Source organism: Clupea harengus, chromosome 11, assembly GCF_900700415.2.
Source record: "Clupea harengus chromosome 11, Ch_v2.0.2, whole genome shotgun sequence".
Classification (NCBI taxonomy): domain Eukaryota; kingdom Metazoa; phylum Chordata; class Actinopteri; order Clupeiformes; family Clupeidae; genus Clupea; species Clupea harengus.
The window spans coordinates 21,400,716-21,415,528 of NC_045162.1; the positions used below are offsets into that span (position 1 = coordinate 21,400,716).

The window sequence follows — 14,813 nt, forward strand, 5'->3', positions numbered from 1 at the left end:
TTTTCAGGATCAAATGTCGTATTTCAAAATGAATGATAGACTCCACCTCCCTATCAGAAAAGAGATTTGGTAAGGTAAACTCCTCTGGTTTTGAGTATACCTCAATTTATTTTCCTGAATTTGTTTTGAAACACTTCTGAGATGCAAGTGATCTGAAAATAAAATAAAATAACATATCGACCCTAATGACGACATAAACACTTAAAAAGTATGAAATTGCCTCTCTATATATGCTAAAAGGTTTTCAAAATGGCCTTACAATTTATTCTAAAAGGTTTTCCAAATTGACTTACTATTTATACTAAAACATTACATTTTTCTCACCTTGCGTTGCAGTGCGTCTGTTCTGGCAGAAGATTTTAATTCCACCTGTGTGAGTCCTCTGTGCTGTGGCGAGCGGTTCCACGGGGCATGTCTGACCACTGGGTAGAAGAACCACAGAGATCCACAAGAGAACCCAGAGGACAGTGGAGGTCCGGCAGAGGCAGAGGAGAACAGGGAGGAGAGATCCCGGACCGTGGTAGAGGGGGCAGAGGAGGCAGAGGAGGGAGACTGGAGAGAGAGTCCTGTAGAGGGAGATATCCACCAGAACAAAGAGGAGGAGGAGGAGGAGGAGGACTGAGTGTGTAAGGGAGTGAGTGTGTGTGTGTGTACGTGGTGGTGGTGTGTGAGCACACTGCTTGAAAGATCCTGTAGAGGGAAGACCCACAGGTTCACTGGCCAGCAGGGAGGGACGACAAGACCACCCCTCACATCACACTCACACACACTGTCCCCTCCTTCTTATTTGTCTCTCCATCCTCCTTTCAAGTCTTCCCTCCATCCCTCCCGTCCATCTCTCCCTCTCTCTGCCTGCTCCAATCTTGCTCATATCTCAACATCTATAAGTGGTTTTAAATATCCTTTACAAGAGTTTGCTCACATCCATATAACTTATCTGTCTCTCACACACACACACACACACAAACACACAAACACACAACACACACACACACACACACACACACACACACACACACACACACACACACACACACACAGGCATAGGTGGTGTTTAGCTGAGATACTGGCAAGACAAGCGGTCCACAAAGGTTTCCTTATCTCTCTTCAGGCTATGGCACCGCACACCAGGCATCAGATCTAATCTGTGGAGACCTCCATAACCTACAGCCCTGCTGATGGGGGCTTTCATTTCAGTACTTTGAGTCTGATAATGCTACTCACCTAATGCCATGAATCTTTTACAACACTTAACATGAACAACACACACACACATAAAGAAACGAGTCTTTAAATAGGCTCCGACAATGTCCAGAAAGCATCAGATTGAGTAGAGTCCACATAGCAAGTATGGGGCTGTCCTGTCCAGGTCTGCTGTCTGTCATCTCTAATAGTCTAGACAGCCATCTCTCATCTCTCTTTATGTCCATGGAGTTCAGGATCTCTCCAGATTTCTGGAAAAGTACAGAACTGCCTGCCATGTGTGTTCAGTTTTTATCAAGGTGCAATGTTGGCAGAGAGGTGTGTGAATGTATGTATATCTGTGTGTGTGCATGTGTGTGTGTGTGTGTGTTTTGCTGTGGTAATGTGGCTGAAATGACTCCATTACTGATGCAGCACAGCTGTAGCCTTGAGCACATGATGAGTGAGATTCTCCTCAGTTCTCCTCCAGTGATGCCGGGGTCACACAGGACGGGAAACATCAATATCCACCGATTGATAAGTCATAGCATTCACACACAAACACACACACACACACACACACACACACACACACACACACACACACACACACACACACACACACACACATCATGCTACCTCACACGTGCCCACATCCTGTGGCATCTGTCTTCTTCACACACACTCAGCGTCCCCACTTCTCCTAGGAGATGGCAGGTCTAACACACATACACACCCACACACACACGTTCTGTCTGAGAAAAACAGATATTGAGTTACAGCACTGGTACTTGAATACAGCCAAGCGAATGGTCAGTATTGACTGTGTTCAGGGCTACATACATATGTGTTATTGCCAGCATATATGGCTGCTGATAGATTGTAATGATTTATAAGTGCAGAGGTATGCACAGCCAATAATCTCAGTCTGTAATGTGGTCTAGTAAATGAGACATTACATTACCAGTGGCACATACAATGTGCTATTGTCTTACATTTACTATACGAGTTATGACATTCCATATTTGTTATATTTTGTATGGATATTACATTAGTTAGACAGTAGTTATGACATTTCCTGGAGTGATAGTTCAGGCAGTGTGTAATCCACGCTGAGAGAAACAAGGAATGTACCAGAACATGCCGTTCAAGGTCTGTCTCAGAGAAAATGAATTCCTTATTTCTATGTTTGGATTAAATGTTGCTGCCATAGTAATGAAGTTGCAATAAATTAATTTAAAATATTGTCATAATTGTGAAATGTTTCTGAGCAAAGCATGCTTTACATATTTTATTGCTATATTGGAATCCAGAGTTCAGGTGTTTGAGCAAAATGTGGCAACTATAATAATACATTTGCAATAAAATAAATGTATATAATATTGTAATAATATAATAACATTGTCATAATAGCACATCAAATAATCTTTTAAAACATCTCTTGAAACAGGTAAATTGTGTATTTTAGCCCTTGTCGATAGACACTTCGACACAAATTCCAAAAGCGGCCACAGGGGGGAGACATGCACTAGAAGAAAAAGATTCCCCACATGATTACGCAACTCCAGCATATTACCTTCATGCAACAGCATAGAGGAACTTGTGGTAAAACATTTTTTTTTTTAAATAGGCAACTCATTTTGACATCTGCAAGTTACAAGCGAGGGTCTACAAATGAGCTTTAGCAAATTAGGAGACCTTGGAATAAGCAGCAAGTACAGTGTTTATTCAATAAGACTAAGTGCACGGAGACCATGTAAAGAAGTGTACCGTGCAAGTTAGGCATGTTAGGAAAGGAGGTCCCCCCTCGTTCCACACCATCAGGGAACCACAAACGAGAACAGTCTTGAATCAGATTGCCTTATGTATAGGGATGGCCAGGCTAGACGACGTTCCATGGAGGAACGCAGCGGCCGAGATGGAGCATAATCCTGTATGATTGAGTTCAAATCGATGGGTGCAGACCCAGAAGTCAGTCTGCAGTCAAGCATTGGTGACTTGAATTGGATTCAGGTGGCCGTGGCCAGCGGTGGTCAGCAGGGGCGTGGCCACGTGGTGGCCAGGGGGGGCCACGGCCACCATTGGTCAGAGAATGACCACCCTGCCGGCCCCCCCCAACCTCACGGCACGGCAAAAAAAAAAAAAATACAAAAAACCCACCTGAATAGAAACGGTATAAAGCTGAAATAAATGCATTCATATTTTTTTTTATCAAGTCGTCTTATATTGTCATTTGCCATATTTGCAACATGTTGGGCCACGCCTCCATCAACAGCGCAAGACACAAACCAGCGGGCCGGCATTCTGACAGCGCTTCAATGGAGACTAGCAGCTAACCACTGGATACCACTGTAACTAACAGGTGAGTAAGTTGGTGATACTTGAAAGGATCATTGAAATGATAAGATCATAAAGTTATCTTCACACTCAATTTAATGTTTAAGAATGTGTAAACATTGAGGAATTGTGGCAGAATGAGTTGAGTTAGGCTGCTGCTGTTATTTTTGCAAACTTGTAAGATTATCTCTGGCTAGCGAGCTAGCGCTAGCTAGTTAGCTTATTTCCATTCCCAGGTGTCACTTAGTCATAGATAACACACTGTCGCTAGTTTACACTTGAAATTGAAATAAAAGCAGTCTATAGTTAATGTTGCGTAAAACTTTTCTTTAAAGATGACACAATGAAAAGGATAAGTGCCTCAGGGGGAGAATAGAATAGAATATATTTATTTGTCATTGCACAAGTACAACGAAATTGAGGTAGCAGCTCTCAGACACAAAAACAATAAAAATATAGATTGAACATATATATATACATATTTACACTATAAAAACACAAGACATATAACACAACAGAGAGACAAATACAGGTCAGTTTTGTGCATTGTTAAGTGCTATGATGGCTCTGGGATAGAAGCTGTTTCTCAGCCTGTCTGTTTTTGCTATGATGGTCCTAAAGCGTCTCCCTGAGGGCAACAGTTCAAATAGGTGGTAACCAGGGTGTGTTGAGTCTCTGAGGATACTGTGGGCTTTTCTGAGGCAGCGTGTTTTATGAGAGAGTTGTTTTTTGGGAGACAGGAAAATCCATGCTTATTTTGCCAGCATGCGTAGCTGAAGAATGGGACAGGGTCGGTCGGGTTATGGCAAACAAAAATAATTTTAAAGGGGCCATATTATGAAAATTCCACTTTTTTAGTGCTTCTACACGTTCATTTGGGTATCTGGCGTGTCTACCAACCCAAAAACGCTGGAAAAAAACCATTGGCGATCTTTGTTATGGTTCCTGGATCTTTGTTATGGTCAGAAACGTCATGATTGAGTCTGCGAATGAGATTCCGTTTTATTGGCCTGTCACAAGACATTGGGAGGTTCCCTACATGGCCTTGGCCCACCCCCCCCCCCCCCCCCCCCCCCCACACACACACACTCATTACATATTTGCCAGAGCGCAAGCCATTATTGCAAAGCTGGGGTATACTTTGAATAGCTAGCTAGCTAGCTAGCAGCATGAAGCAAACTAAGTACTCAAGATGCGCTGTGGTGGGCTGCACAGATCTCTACATCACGTTCCAGCCTCAGAAGACACAAGCGAAATGGATTGAATTCATATTTGAAGGCAATGTCCCTGAATGAACTTCAGGCGAGGGAAATGTAAGTATTTTTTTAAATAATTCTGTTACTTGCCCATTCAGTGTGGTGGTTAACGACGTTAGCATGTTGTAGGGGGACTAATTCAAACAGCGATTTATGAACCGTGTTATTTTAGTGATGGTTAATTGATACAATCGTGAATAACTGCTGTGTCTTATCTCCTGAGCAAGCAAGAGTGTCAATATGGGCTAACGAGTTGTAGCTAAAGCCCATAGAAAAGAGCTATACAGCTCGCTAGCTATTAGCACTCTAGCTTGCTCAGGAGAGTTTAGCTGCAGAGAGAAGACACAGCAATTATTCACGATTGTATCAATTGTACATCTAGGTTTCTTTGGCGTCTGTTGTCACGTCCAACAGCACAACATATCACGGGCATTTAGAACTTTGTGTGGGTTGTGGCCGTAAACAGCTCGCTAGCTATTAGATAGCTATTAGATTGCTCAAGGCAGTATCATAGCTAATAATACTAGTTGATAACCAACGGATAATAATGTATCGCTAAAATGTATGATTCCCGTTGTTAAGGTTAGAGAATTCTCGCACCAAAAAGGCATCATTCATAAACGACTTGATAAGCAGCTTAGACTCACCTGCAGTTACCAAAACAGTTTGTCAATGTGGGGCATTTGAGGGTTTTGTGTATAGTACAGCACAAGTTAAAAATACTGTTCACTGTATGATTATTTCATAATAATTTATGAGAAAAATGCCGGGTTGGTAGTATGCCAATGTTATTGTACCTACTTTTCTGTGTTGTGAAACTGATATTAGGTGTAATGGAATACAACATTTCTTCAAATGCTAGAGATGTATTGGCTTTTAGTTCATGTTTCATGCATTGCAGTGCAAGGATAATGGTCAGTGAGATGACATTTTATTTACAGTATGGAGTATTTTCCTTTTATTACATTCAGGAAAAAACATGAATAACATTGCTGCTCTTGTGGTTAAGGAAGAACATCTGAACAGTGTCCTAGGCTACATCATGTGGCCTGTCAGACAGATCCTCCAAAGCACCATCTGGAGCAGAAGAGCAGGACCACCCAGATTCTCCGTCCCAGGAAGCCCCAAGACCAGCTAACAAAGCTTCTGTACACCAAATACCTGTAACGTCTGAGCAAAGTTTACATTGTATTTAGAGAATAAATGGTGACACACATCTATTGAGTCTTCCTTTGTTAACAGTATGGCTACTGATGGCACAAATTGTGATTTTGTAATCAATGTTTTTATTATAATTGGTCTTTTTTGTATTTATTACCCATGTACTAGCCAGTACATTTAATAACTATGTTTAAAAAGCTCTGTGGCATTCTTTGAAGCAAGTCTATAGAAACAGTTTTGGTATGTAACATGTCAACAGTTGACACATGCAAGATGAGCAGTAAGCAAAGTAAGACAGAGGGAAGATGAATGTATTGTATTTTCTTCCCCAGTTATATTTGTATTGCAGAAATCACTGATGACTCGTATGCATAAAAAACAAAACAACTTACTGCTATATTCCCCTTAGACATAAGGCCCATAGTCTGCTCTATAGATGTTGAATGCATTCTGTAGTGAGAACACATTCAATCACACAGCTAAAAGTCCCGGATGATGCACGTTGGTTGGTTTGGAAGCTGCAGTAGTCTTCTTGTTACCTTGAATATTGAAAGTGTAAGTATCATGGAATATAAAACAAGATGACTGCATAATTACCATGTCATTCACAAATAATTTTACCTGTGGCATCTCCCTGCAGCATCCATTCTCAGGCTCTGTAGGCATTTGCTCACACTTGGCACAATTACGCCTGTATAGATAAAGGGTTTTAAAAAGTGACAACATTGCAGGTGAAGTGTATTTGAATGTTGTGTTACAATTACAGACACAAGTTGACAAATACAACGATATAATGAGAAAACAATGTTTGAACGCTAATAAACGGAGGTAAACACGTTACGTTATGTTCTACATCTGTGTTAGTGCCATTTTCCACATTGTAATTTAGACTCAGATTAAGATATTATTTTGTTTAGATTCATATTTAGTGATTGCTCATTATAATGATTGCATAATTGTATTTTATAGTTTTGCATTTCAGTTTAATATATGTTTAGTGTCCATGCAATGCTTAGAATAACCAGATATGCATGGGACATAAGAGTTGCTTTGGAGTGCGCGTGGTAGTGAGCTACGACGTAGTCTGCTCGACATTGATGGAATGTATAAGAACTGCCATTTATTTCATTGTTCAGTATTCAGTAAGGACGGAGCGAAAACACTGTTTTCTACCGTTGTTAAACGCACTAAACACGTGTAGAGACTCGTTCTTTCCGTCTAGAGTGGTTAAGTGAATGAATATGTTGAAAATGAATGCGATGTTCTCGTCACCGACTAGACCGTATGACCTTAGCCAAAGTAAAAACAAGTGAAGTGACAAAGTGTACTTACCATTCAGAAACGTCCTGTTGTACCCTAAATTCTCGAACTTGTTTGGGAGCCTCTTCTTGTTCAGGGTCTGAACAATCTCGTATCCAGTCGCCATATTTTACAAAACTAAACTTGGTAAGAATGAGTAGCTAAAAACTAAAAGGTTAGAATGATTAGCCCAAAACCGTAGAGGAGGGGGGAGGAGGGGTTAGCTGGCTCATTAGCATAAGCGCTCAAAACAGCTCGCTGACAGAATGGCTGTGTTTGGCAGGGTAAAAAGGATGCCATTAATAATGATCCTTGTGGTATTTTGACCAAAATATGTTACAGACATTTCATTAAGACCCCAAGGAACCATATCAACTTGTGGTAAAATGGGCATACGATGGGTCCTTTAAGGCTGGCCACATAATAAACATATATTTATTCAATCTGTAAAATGTTAATGATTGCATGTTTAGTCTTAAAAAAACAACAAAAGAACAACATGTAATTGGAAGTGGATAGCACTAAAAGCTGATACTAATGGGCTTCTTTGGTGTTTTACAGACATTTCCAAGTCCAGGGGTGAAGCTCCAGCGCAACCTCAACTAAATTTCCCCAAGACACTCCAGGGAAACCGAAACAGGAGCTTCAAGGGTGACTGGTATGTAGTCCACCCCTGGTTAGAATACTCCATAAGTGAAGACTCTACCTCTAACAAACAAAAAAGAGAATTATGTAAAATGATTTACATGGATCTACCTACACTCACTGACTCACTCACACACACAAGCAAACAAAGAGTGCCCCTTGTAGACCTGGTTTGTCAGTGCTCTGTTTTCATTCAGCACCACAATCTGTTTGATGTAGTAAGCTAGTGATATTGTTCACTGTTTGTAATGATACTGTTCAATGTACATTATACATATTGTTGATATTTTTTTTTCTTTATGTATTATGTGTGTGGGATGTAATGTTTTTGCTTTTCTTTCTCTTTATATATACATATGTATATATTATCGCAAATGAATGGAATATTGCACTTAAAATGCTACAGTTTACCTAAATAAATTATCGCCTAAAATGACAATTCATATCGTGTCTGTCACTTGCACTAAAAACATCCCTGTCTCATGTTAAGGTCCCGAACCCCCTCACATAATCATGACACATCGCACTCGCACATTATCTAAGCACCCATTCCAATAACATGGGATTATCAATGACATCATTAGTGTCCATAAGAAGGTTCAATCCATTGTTTATGGCTAGATGAGCCGTTAGAAAACTGCTGCTCTGAGTGATGCAGTGTGTGAGTTTTAAAATAGTAGTTTTGACAATCAAGTGCCACCCCAAATAAAAGACTGGCCAGAGCTGGCCCCCCCAGAAATAATGTCCTGGCTACGCCCCTGGTGGTCAGTGAGCAGTGTAGTGACGTGACGAGACGGAACCGTACGCGCTGCCGCATGCTGCGAGACCCGCTAGGAGGGCATTGCAGTAGACAAGGCGGGAGATAACCATGGTCTGCACTGAGAGTTGGCTTGATTTGTCTCATGTTGTATAGAGACACGACCGGAAGAAAACATGCAACATCGTCAGACAAGGATAGCTGATCATAGCGCAACCTTGGTTGGGGTCATGGCCATCAGTTTGGTTTGATAAATGCCAGAGACAGACATGGGTGTAGTTTGATTTAATAAGTGCTGTGGACATAGATGGAATTTTCCAGGTTCCTACCGGTGGTCACTGGGCTATTGCATGCCTGCCTCTGTTATGAGGCGTTTCCAAATACAAATACCTGTGAATATTTCATGCCCACCTAAAAATCAAACTCCAAACATTTGGTTTTAGGATTTACACACACAAAGAAGATATGATTCCCTTTTTTATTAAAGAGTCACATCGACAAGTCATATCATAGCAGTCAAAAGTTAGACAGTTCAAATTCTCTTGTATAAATGACTCTTTCAATACATTAGAAAACAAAACTCAGGGTAAAAATATAAAACAAAAAAAAAGGAGAGACAAAAAGAAAAACCAAACAAACATCTATTTTAGCGGCGTAGCCAGGTGAGCCCTCAGAGAGACACAGTGTCCCCCAGTGGCTGGAGGAGTGTCTCTCGTCTTCAGCTCGCCATCTAAGAGCCCAGTAATGCAGACAACAGAGAGAGTGAGTGTGTGTGTGTGGGGTGGACTCGCTCACAGCCTGTCAGCGGCCGAATGCAACACGAATACTCTTGAGGTAAATCATAAGGGGAGGAGAAAGAAAAGCAAAAACATTCAAATGACAGGCCCTTCACATGTTTGCACTTTCAGGACCACACGTCACATTAGTTTCTTTACAGTTCAAAGAAATGATTCATTAAACGGCTCCAGTGAGATCCACTCACAAAAAAAAAAAAAAAAAAAACTTCACCTTTTCTTTTTTTAAACTGGATGAAGGACATTAAATCACTGCTTATAGATGGTGTAGATTAATATTAATATAAATCTTAAATCTTGAGACCTGAGATGGGACCTGAATCTGAACCAGGTCTGGGTGGGTTCAGAGTCCGGTTCTATCTAGGATGGGAGAACTGACAGGAACCTGAGTACAGACAGAGATACTCTGATCCGAGCCGAGGAAACTTGGGATCCCCCAGCCTATAAACCATCTCATGACTGCAGGGGAGAACTGTGTGTGTGTATGCGTGTGTGTGTGTGGTGGTCTTACTGAGACACACACACACACATATATATATATATATACACACACACACACACACTACAAATGGCAGCACGCTGGCTGCACGCCTTCGCATGCAAGAGGAGCATGCCCAGTCACATTACTGAGGAAAGAGACAGAAGGGAAATAAGAAGAAAATGCTCACATTAAAAGTGCCAGCTGTGTGTGTGTGTGTGTGTGTGTGTGTGTGTGTGTGTGTGTGTGTGTGTGTGTGAAGGAGACCTGCTCACTCAAGAGGGGATTGGAGCCTGTCCCATGAGAGTATGTGTGTGTGTGTGTGTGTGTGTGTGTTTAACTGGTCCCATCATACGCAGGGGTTTCCGCACGTCAAGGACCAGTCGAGGACAGGACGATCTCCAACCCCCAGACAGCCCTCCGTGTGTCCAAACAGACCCACAGAGGAAGAACCGTTCCACTCGTGATTAGAACGTCAGCAGTCGGATTAGTTTGGAGGGTGACAGATTGTCTATACATTCTATTTGTGAAAGTTACAAGAAAATTCAAGGCAAAATCTTCATATCAAATCTGCATTTTGTAGTTTAACTAAACAAAATCGATATGAAATCAATAATGATAATAATGAAAGCATAATAATATAGCATACAGCAATATAATTTTATACAGAAAGAGAACCGAATGGGCTTGAACCTGTGAAGGAGAGACACGCTCCCATCCCAGATGGGCATGGCAGTGAAGGTGAGGAGGAGGAGGAGGAGGAGGAAGATACCCACATGCACAAAACATCAGTAGCCCACACCAGGCGTATAGGGATGGAGCTAAGAACACAGAGAGAGAGAGAGAGAGAGAGAGAGGGGGGGGGGGCTATCAGGCTCAGAGATCAGCCCATTCTGGAATATTCTGGCGCTGATCCGATCCAGTCCGGTGCATTGGATCTGTGCCAGTCTGGTCCAGGTGGGGAGGAGACATGTTGCTTCAGGAAGAGCGTGGATGGTCTGAGGCTGAGCATGCCAGGATCAGACAATGCCAAAGCTGGCCCTCGAGCTCAGAGATCAGTTGTGTGTGTGTGTGTGTGTGTGTTCGTTCAGGGGGGTGGGGGTGGTACGTTTGAAGAGATGAAGCTGGTGATAGAGGAGAGAATGTCCATTTGGAGAATTTTTGTTTGGTTGTCTTCAATACAACAGCGCTAGGTAAAGACGTAAACTTTGATGAGTTTCTTAGACGAAACGAAAAGCCATGGAAATTCCCTTCAATGAAATGCATGATTGCCTGAAGTCCTGCCTCATCTAATGAAGCCTTTGACAGTAACAGCATGTATGTGGAAGAAAGACAATCATAGTTTAGTGCAGTGTTGCACTGGTCCCGACTCTCAGAAACACACAATTATCTGTCCAGATAGAACGTCCATGATTGGGAGTGTGAGAATATGTCATTGCAATGTGAAATGATTGTGACTGCAGAACATCAGAAAGGATTGGTCTAACTAATAGTTTCAAGTGCAAAACAACAACAGTAACAAAAGATCACAATATTAGAAAAAAATATATCTTAAAACAAAAAGCAGACAAAAGGTCATGACAATTAACCAAACGAGATCGGTCCTTCATAGTCTTAGGAGCAATCTCGAAGCCCAACTACAGATTTGACACACACACACACACACACATGCATGCACACGGTTCCTCATTGAGGGAGTGTACGCACACACACGCACACGTACACGCACACGTACACGCACATACACACTCTTCTCAAGAGCGTGTGGAAATGGCCGTTAAGATTATCAGATGAGCATGACATAAGGTGTAGCACCAGCACAGTAGTGGGATTAGAGTTTGAGGAAAAGGTCCAGGGGCTATGGAACGCTTACACGGGCTATGGAATTGGTTCGTGGGCAATGGAACTCTTACACGGGCTATGGAATGGGTTCGTGGGCAATGGAACTCTTACACGGGCTATGGAACAGGGACACTGACAGTAAGCCGATACGCAGCGTAGTCCTGTCTTGTCAGCAGGCATTTCATGCTTTATAGCTAATTGATTGTTTGCAGGGTCTGTGTGTGTGTGTGTGTGTGTGTGTGTGTGTGTGTGTGTGTGTGAGAGCGTAGAAGTGAGTTTAACATGGCTGTGTTTTTATGTGCAGTGAGATTAGTTCACAAGACACACACACACAAGAAAAACGTGCTCTTTCTGACTCTTATGTTTTGGTCCATATCAGGTTTTTTAAAAATAATTATTTGTGACTACAATATGGAGTTATATAAACATGTTCATGAATCTCTGGTTAAGGTTCATGGTTTCATTTTGGGGGGTTTGGAATGTAAATAGAAATCTTTTTTTTTAGGCTTTAAAAAGGTGCTTTAATAAAAAAAAAAACTACTGCTTGGCATGAAATCTAGGCACACACATATGCACAGACACACAGACACACACACAAAGACACACACACACACACACACACACATACACACACACACACACACACACACACACTCATACCAACTGGGCTGCATGTGGGTCCTCATGTCATAAAGGAATGGTCCTCAACTTCTGAATGGGAGAATGCTGGAAGGACATCAACTGCTAAAGAGAGACGAAACAGCATAACACACACGGTGTGTCTGTGTGTGTAAAGTGTGTGTGTGAAACCTACCTCACCACAGCCGAGCTAACATGTCGCGCACGTTTAAAGGGAACCCCCTGAGCTAAAATACAAAAACAAGCGACTCCGACTCATCTCTGCACCTCAGATCTGTCAGTGCTAACAGGAAACCCAGACAGCAGCTGCCTCCGGCGCAGGTCCGGCCCTGATCTGGCTGCTAGATCTGCGCCAAATCAGATCCATATCTATTCCAGACCCAGCTGTTGTCTGAGCGGAGACTTCCCAGCAGACAGATGGGTCATAGGCGCCAAACTGGTTGATGAGTCCAACACACACACACACACACACACCCACACACACACACACACCCACACACCTGTGTTTATGGGGTCACCAATGGGAAACACACTCAACTGGCTATCCTCACCTGTGCGTTTACCTGTCGGAGGGGTGGGGGGAAGGGGATGTGGCACAAAGGCTCTGATCTGCCTTCTCCATTTGTCTGTTAGTCATTGAGTCAGTGAATCACCTGATGAAACATGCAGTCTAATTCACAGCTAGAGGAAATTAATGGAACTGTTTGGCCTTCAAGTATTAGTACCTCGCTGAAGTATGAAGACGTTTGCCAGAAGCTTTTGGCTTTTTTTTTTTTCTCTGATTGAAGTCCTTGCCCTAAGAAGACTCCACCAAACAACCACAGATAACCACAGAGGCCTGAGGGGAGGTGGGGCGTAAATTCGGCATCTGGTCCGGCTGTCGCTGCTTTCGCCAGGAGAGCAGCAGGACGGTGGTGGGGGGGTGGGGTGTGTGTGTGTGTGTGTGTGTGGGAGGGCTCAGTCTAGCTTCTTGCAGAAGCCGTTGGACGCCGGTGGGGCCACAGGGGTCTGACTGGGGCTTCGGAAGACCCTTTTCTCGCCGAACAGGAACTCCTCGGCGAAGTCCGGGTGCAGCTCCGCAAAGCTCTGGAATGATTCTGCCACAAGGGGGCGCCAGAGAGATACAACATTGTGTCACTTGGGAGGATGGGAGGAGATCTACAGATGGCTTTAACCTCGAAAAGGGCACAAACCTGCTGTCCCTGACCAGAAATAAATATGCATTATATATATATATATATATATATACATATATTTAATAAGCAGATGCGTCTATCCATATGTACAACTTACGATAGAGTTACACATTCAACCAGCCTGTGGTTTCTCTACAAATCAAACCCTTAACCTAGGTCTCTACATTTTACCAATGCGGTCGTACTTGCAAAGAATTGCAGGACCAAAAACAATGGCTTTTTAAAAGGTGGATGTTGTTTGACCGCACAGAGTGCCAGTCCTCACCAAATGTGATTTTCCCTTCGTCATGCGCATCGACAGCTTGGAACAGAGAGGTCACCGAGAGGTCAGCCACACCCAGGGCTGTCTGCAGGATACAGGCCAGCTCCCCTTCAATGATGGAGCTGTCCACTTCCTCCACGTACATCTAACCCACACACACAGAGAGAGAGAGAGAGAGAGAGAGAGAGAGAGAGAAACACACACATCATAATCAAGGTCAACCTAGGTGTGGACGATAAAAAAATAGTGATACTTATCGTGATAGATTTCTTCGATAGCAATACGAATATTGTTAAAAGTTTCAAGACGTTTGGCTGGTTAAATGCAAATTTGTCTGAAAAGCACATAATGCATAATGAATACACAAAGTTCAGTAACATCAACCAACCCCCGAGCGTGTTCCCTCCCTGGCTGAGAAACAGCCAATCACATCCCTTGATTGTGCCAGAAGTGCCACGCTAACAAACCAATCATTCATTAGCTGCATATCTCGGTAGTCCATATGTGGTCCAACAACATGACCAGTGTGAAGAGCAAGTGTGAAGACGAGTGCAATAAAGAGGAAGGATGAAATTGTCGTTTGAAGTTTGACCAGATCAGAGCCCACTTGTGTAGAAACTGTGCAGGAGTAAGGGGAGCGTAGGTTGTCTGAGACGGTCCACTCCAGTGGGGCTCAATCTTTGACTTTTTCCAGTATGTCAGCGCAGCTCAAAAGTTTGAAACATTGGTGGTAGTCCATGCAAGCCTATACTGTTTCAACAACGATTAGTGATGGTCACGGCTAAATGTCAAATCTGTGGAGTGCATCCTAACCATTTTGGGGCTACATTCATGGATTGAGGCCGTTTAGCTTCATAAATGAACCACTTGCCAATGGCACCTGGCGCCGGCATCTCTCCAGTGGTTGCAACTAAAACCCATTATTCAATTTAATTCCATTCAAATGATAACGGCAATTTCCCATT

At 42.7% G+C, this 14,813-nt stretch overlaps 1 protein-coding gene across 1 annotated transcript in view; it reads right to left on the minus strand.

Moving 5' to 3' along the window:
- Positions 1-12,336: 12,336 nt before the first annotated feature.
- LOC105905509 (lysophosphatidylcholine acyltransferase 1) overlaps positions 12,337-14,813 on the minus strand; it is a 21,366-nt gene continuing 18,889 nt past the window's right edge. The window contains exons 13-14 of the mRNA XM_012833515.3: positions 13,852-13,993; positions 12,337-13,487 (exon numbers count right to left, since the gene is read on the minus strand). Coding sequence (XP_012688969.2) covers positions 13,348-13,487; positions 13,852-13,993 — 282 coding nt within the window. The 3' untranslated portion in view covers positions 12,337-13,347. The remainder of the gene's footprint in view (positions 13,488-13,851; positions 13,994-14,813) is intronic.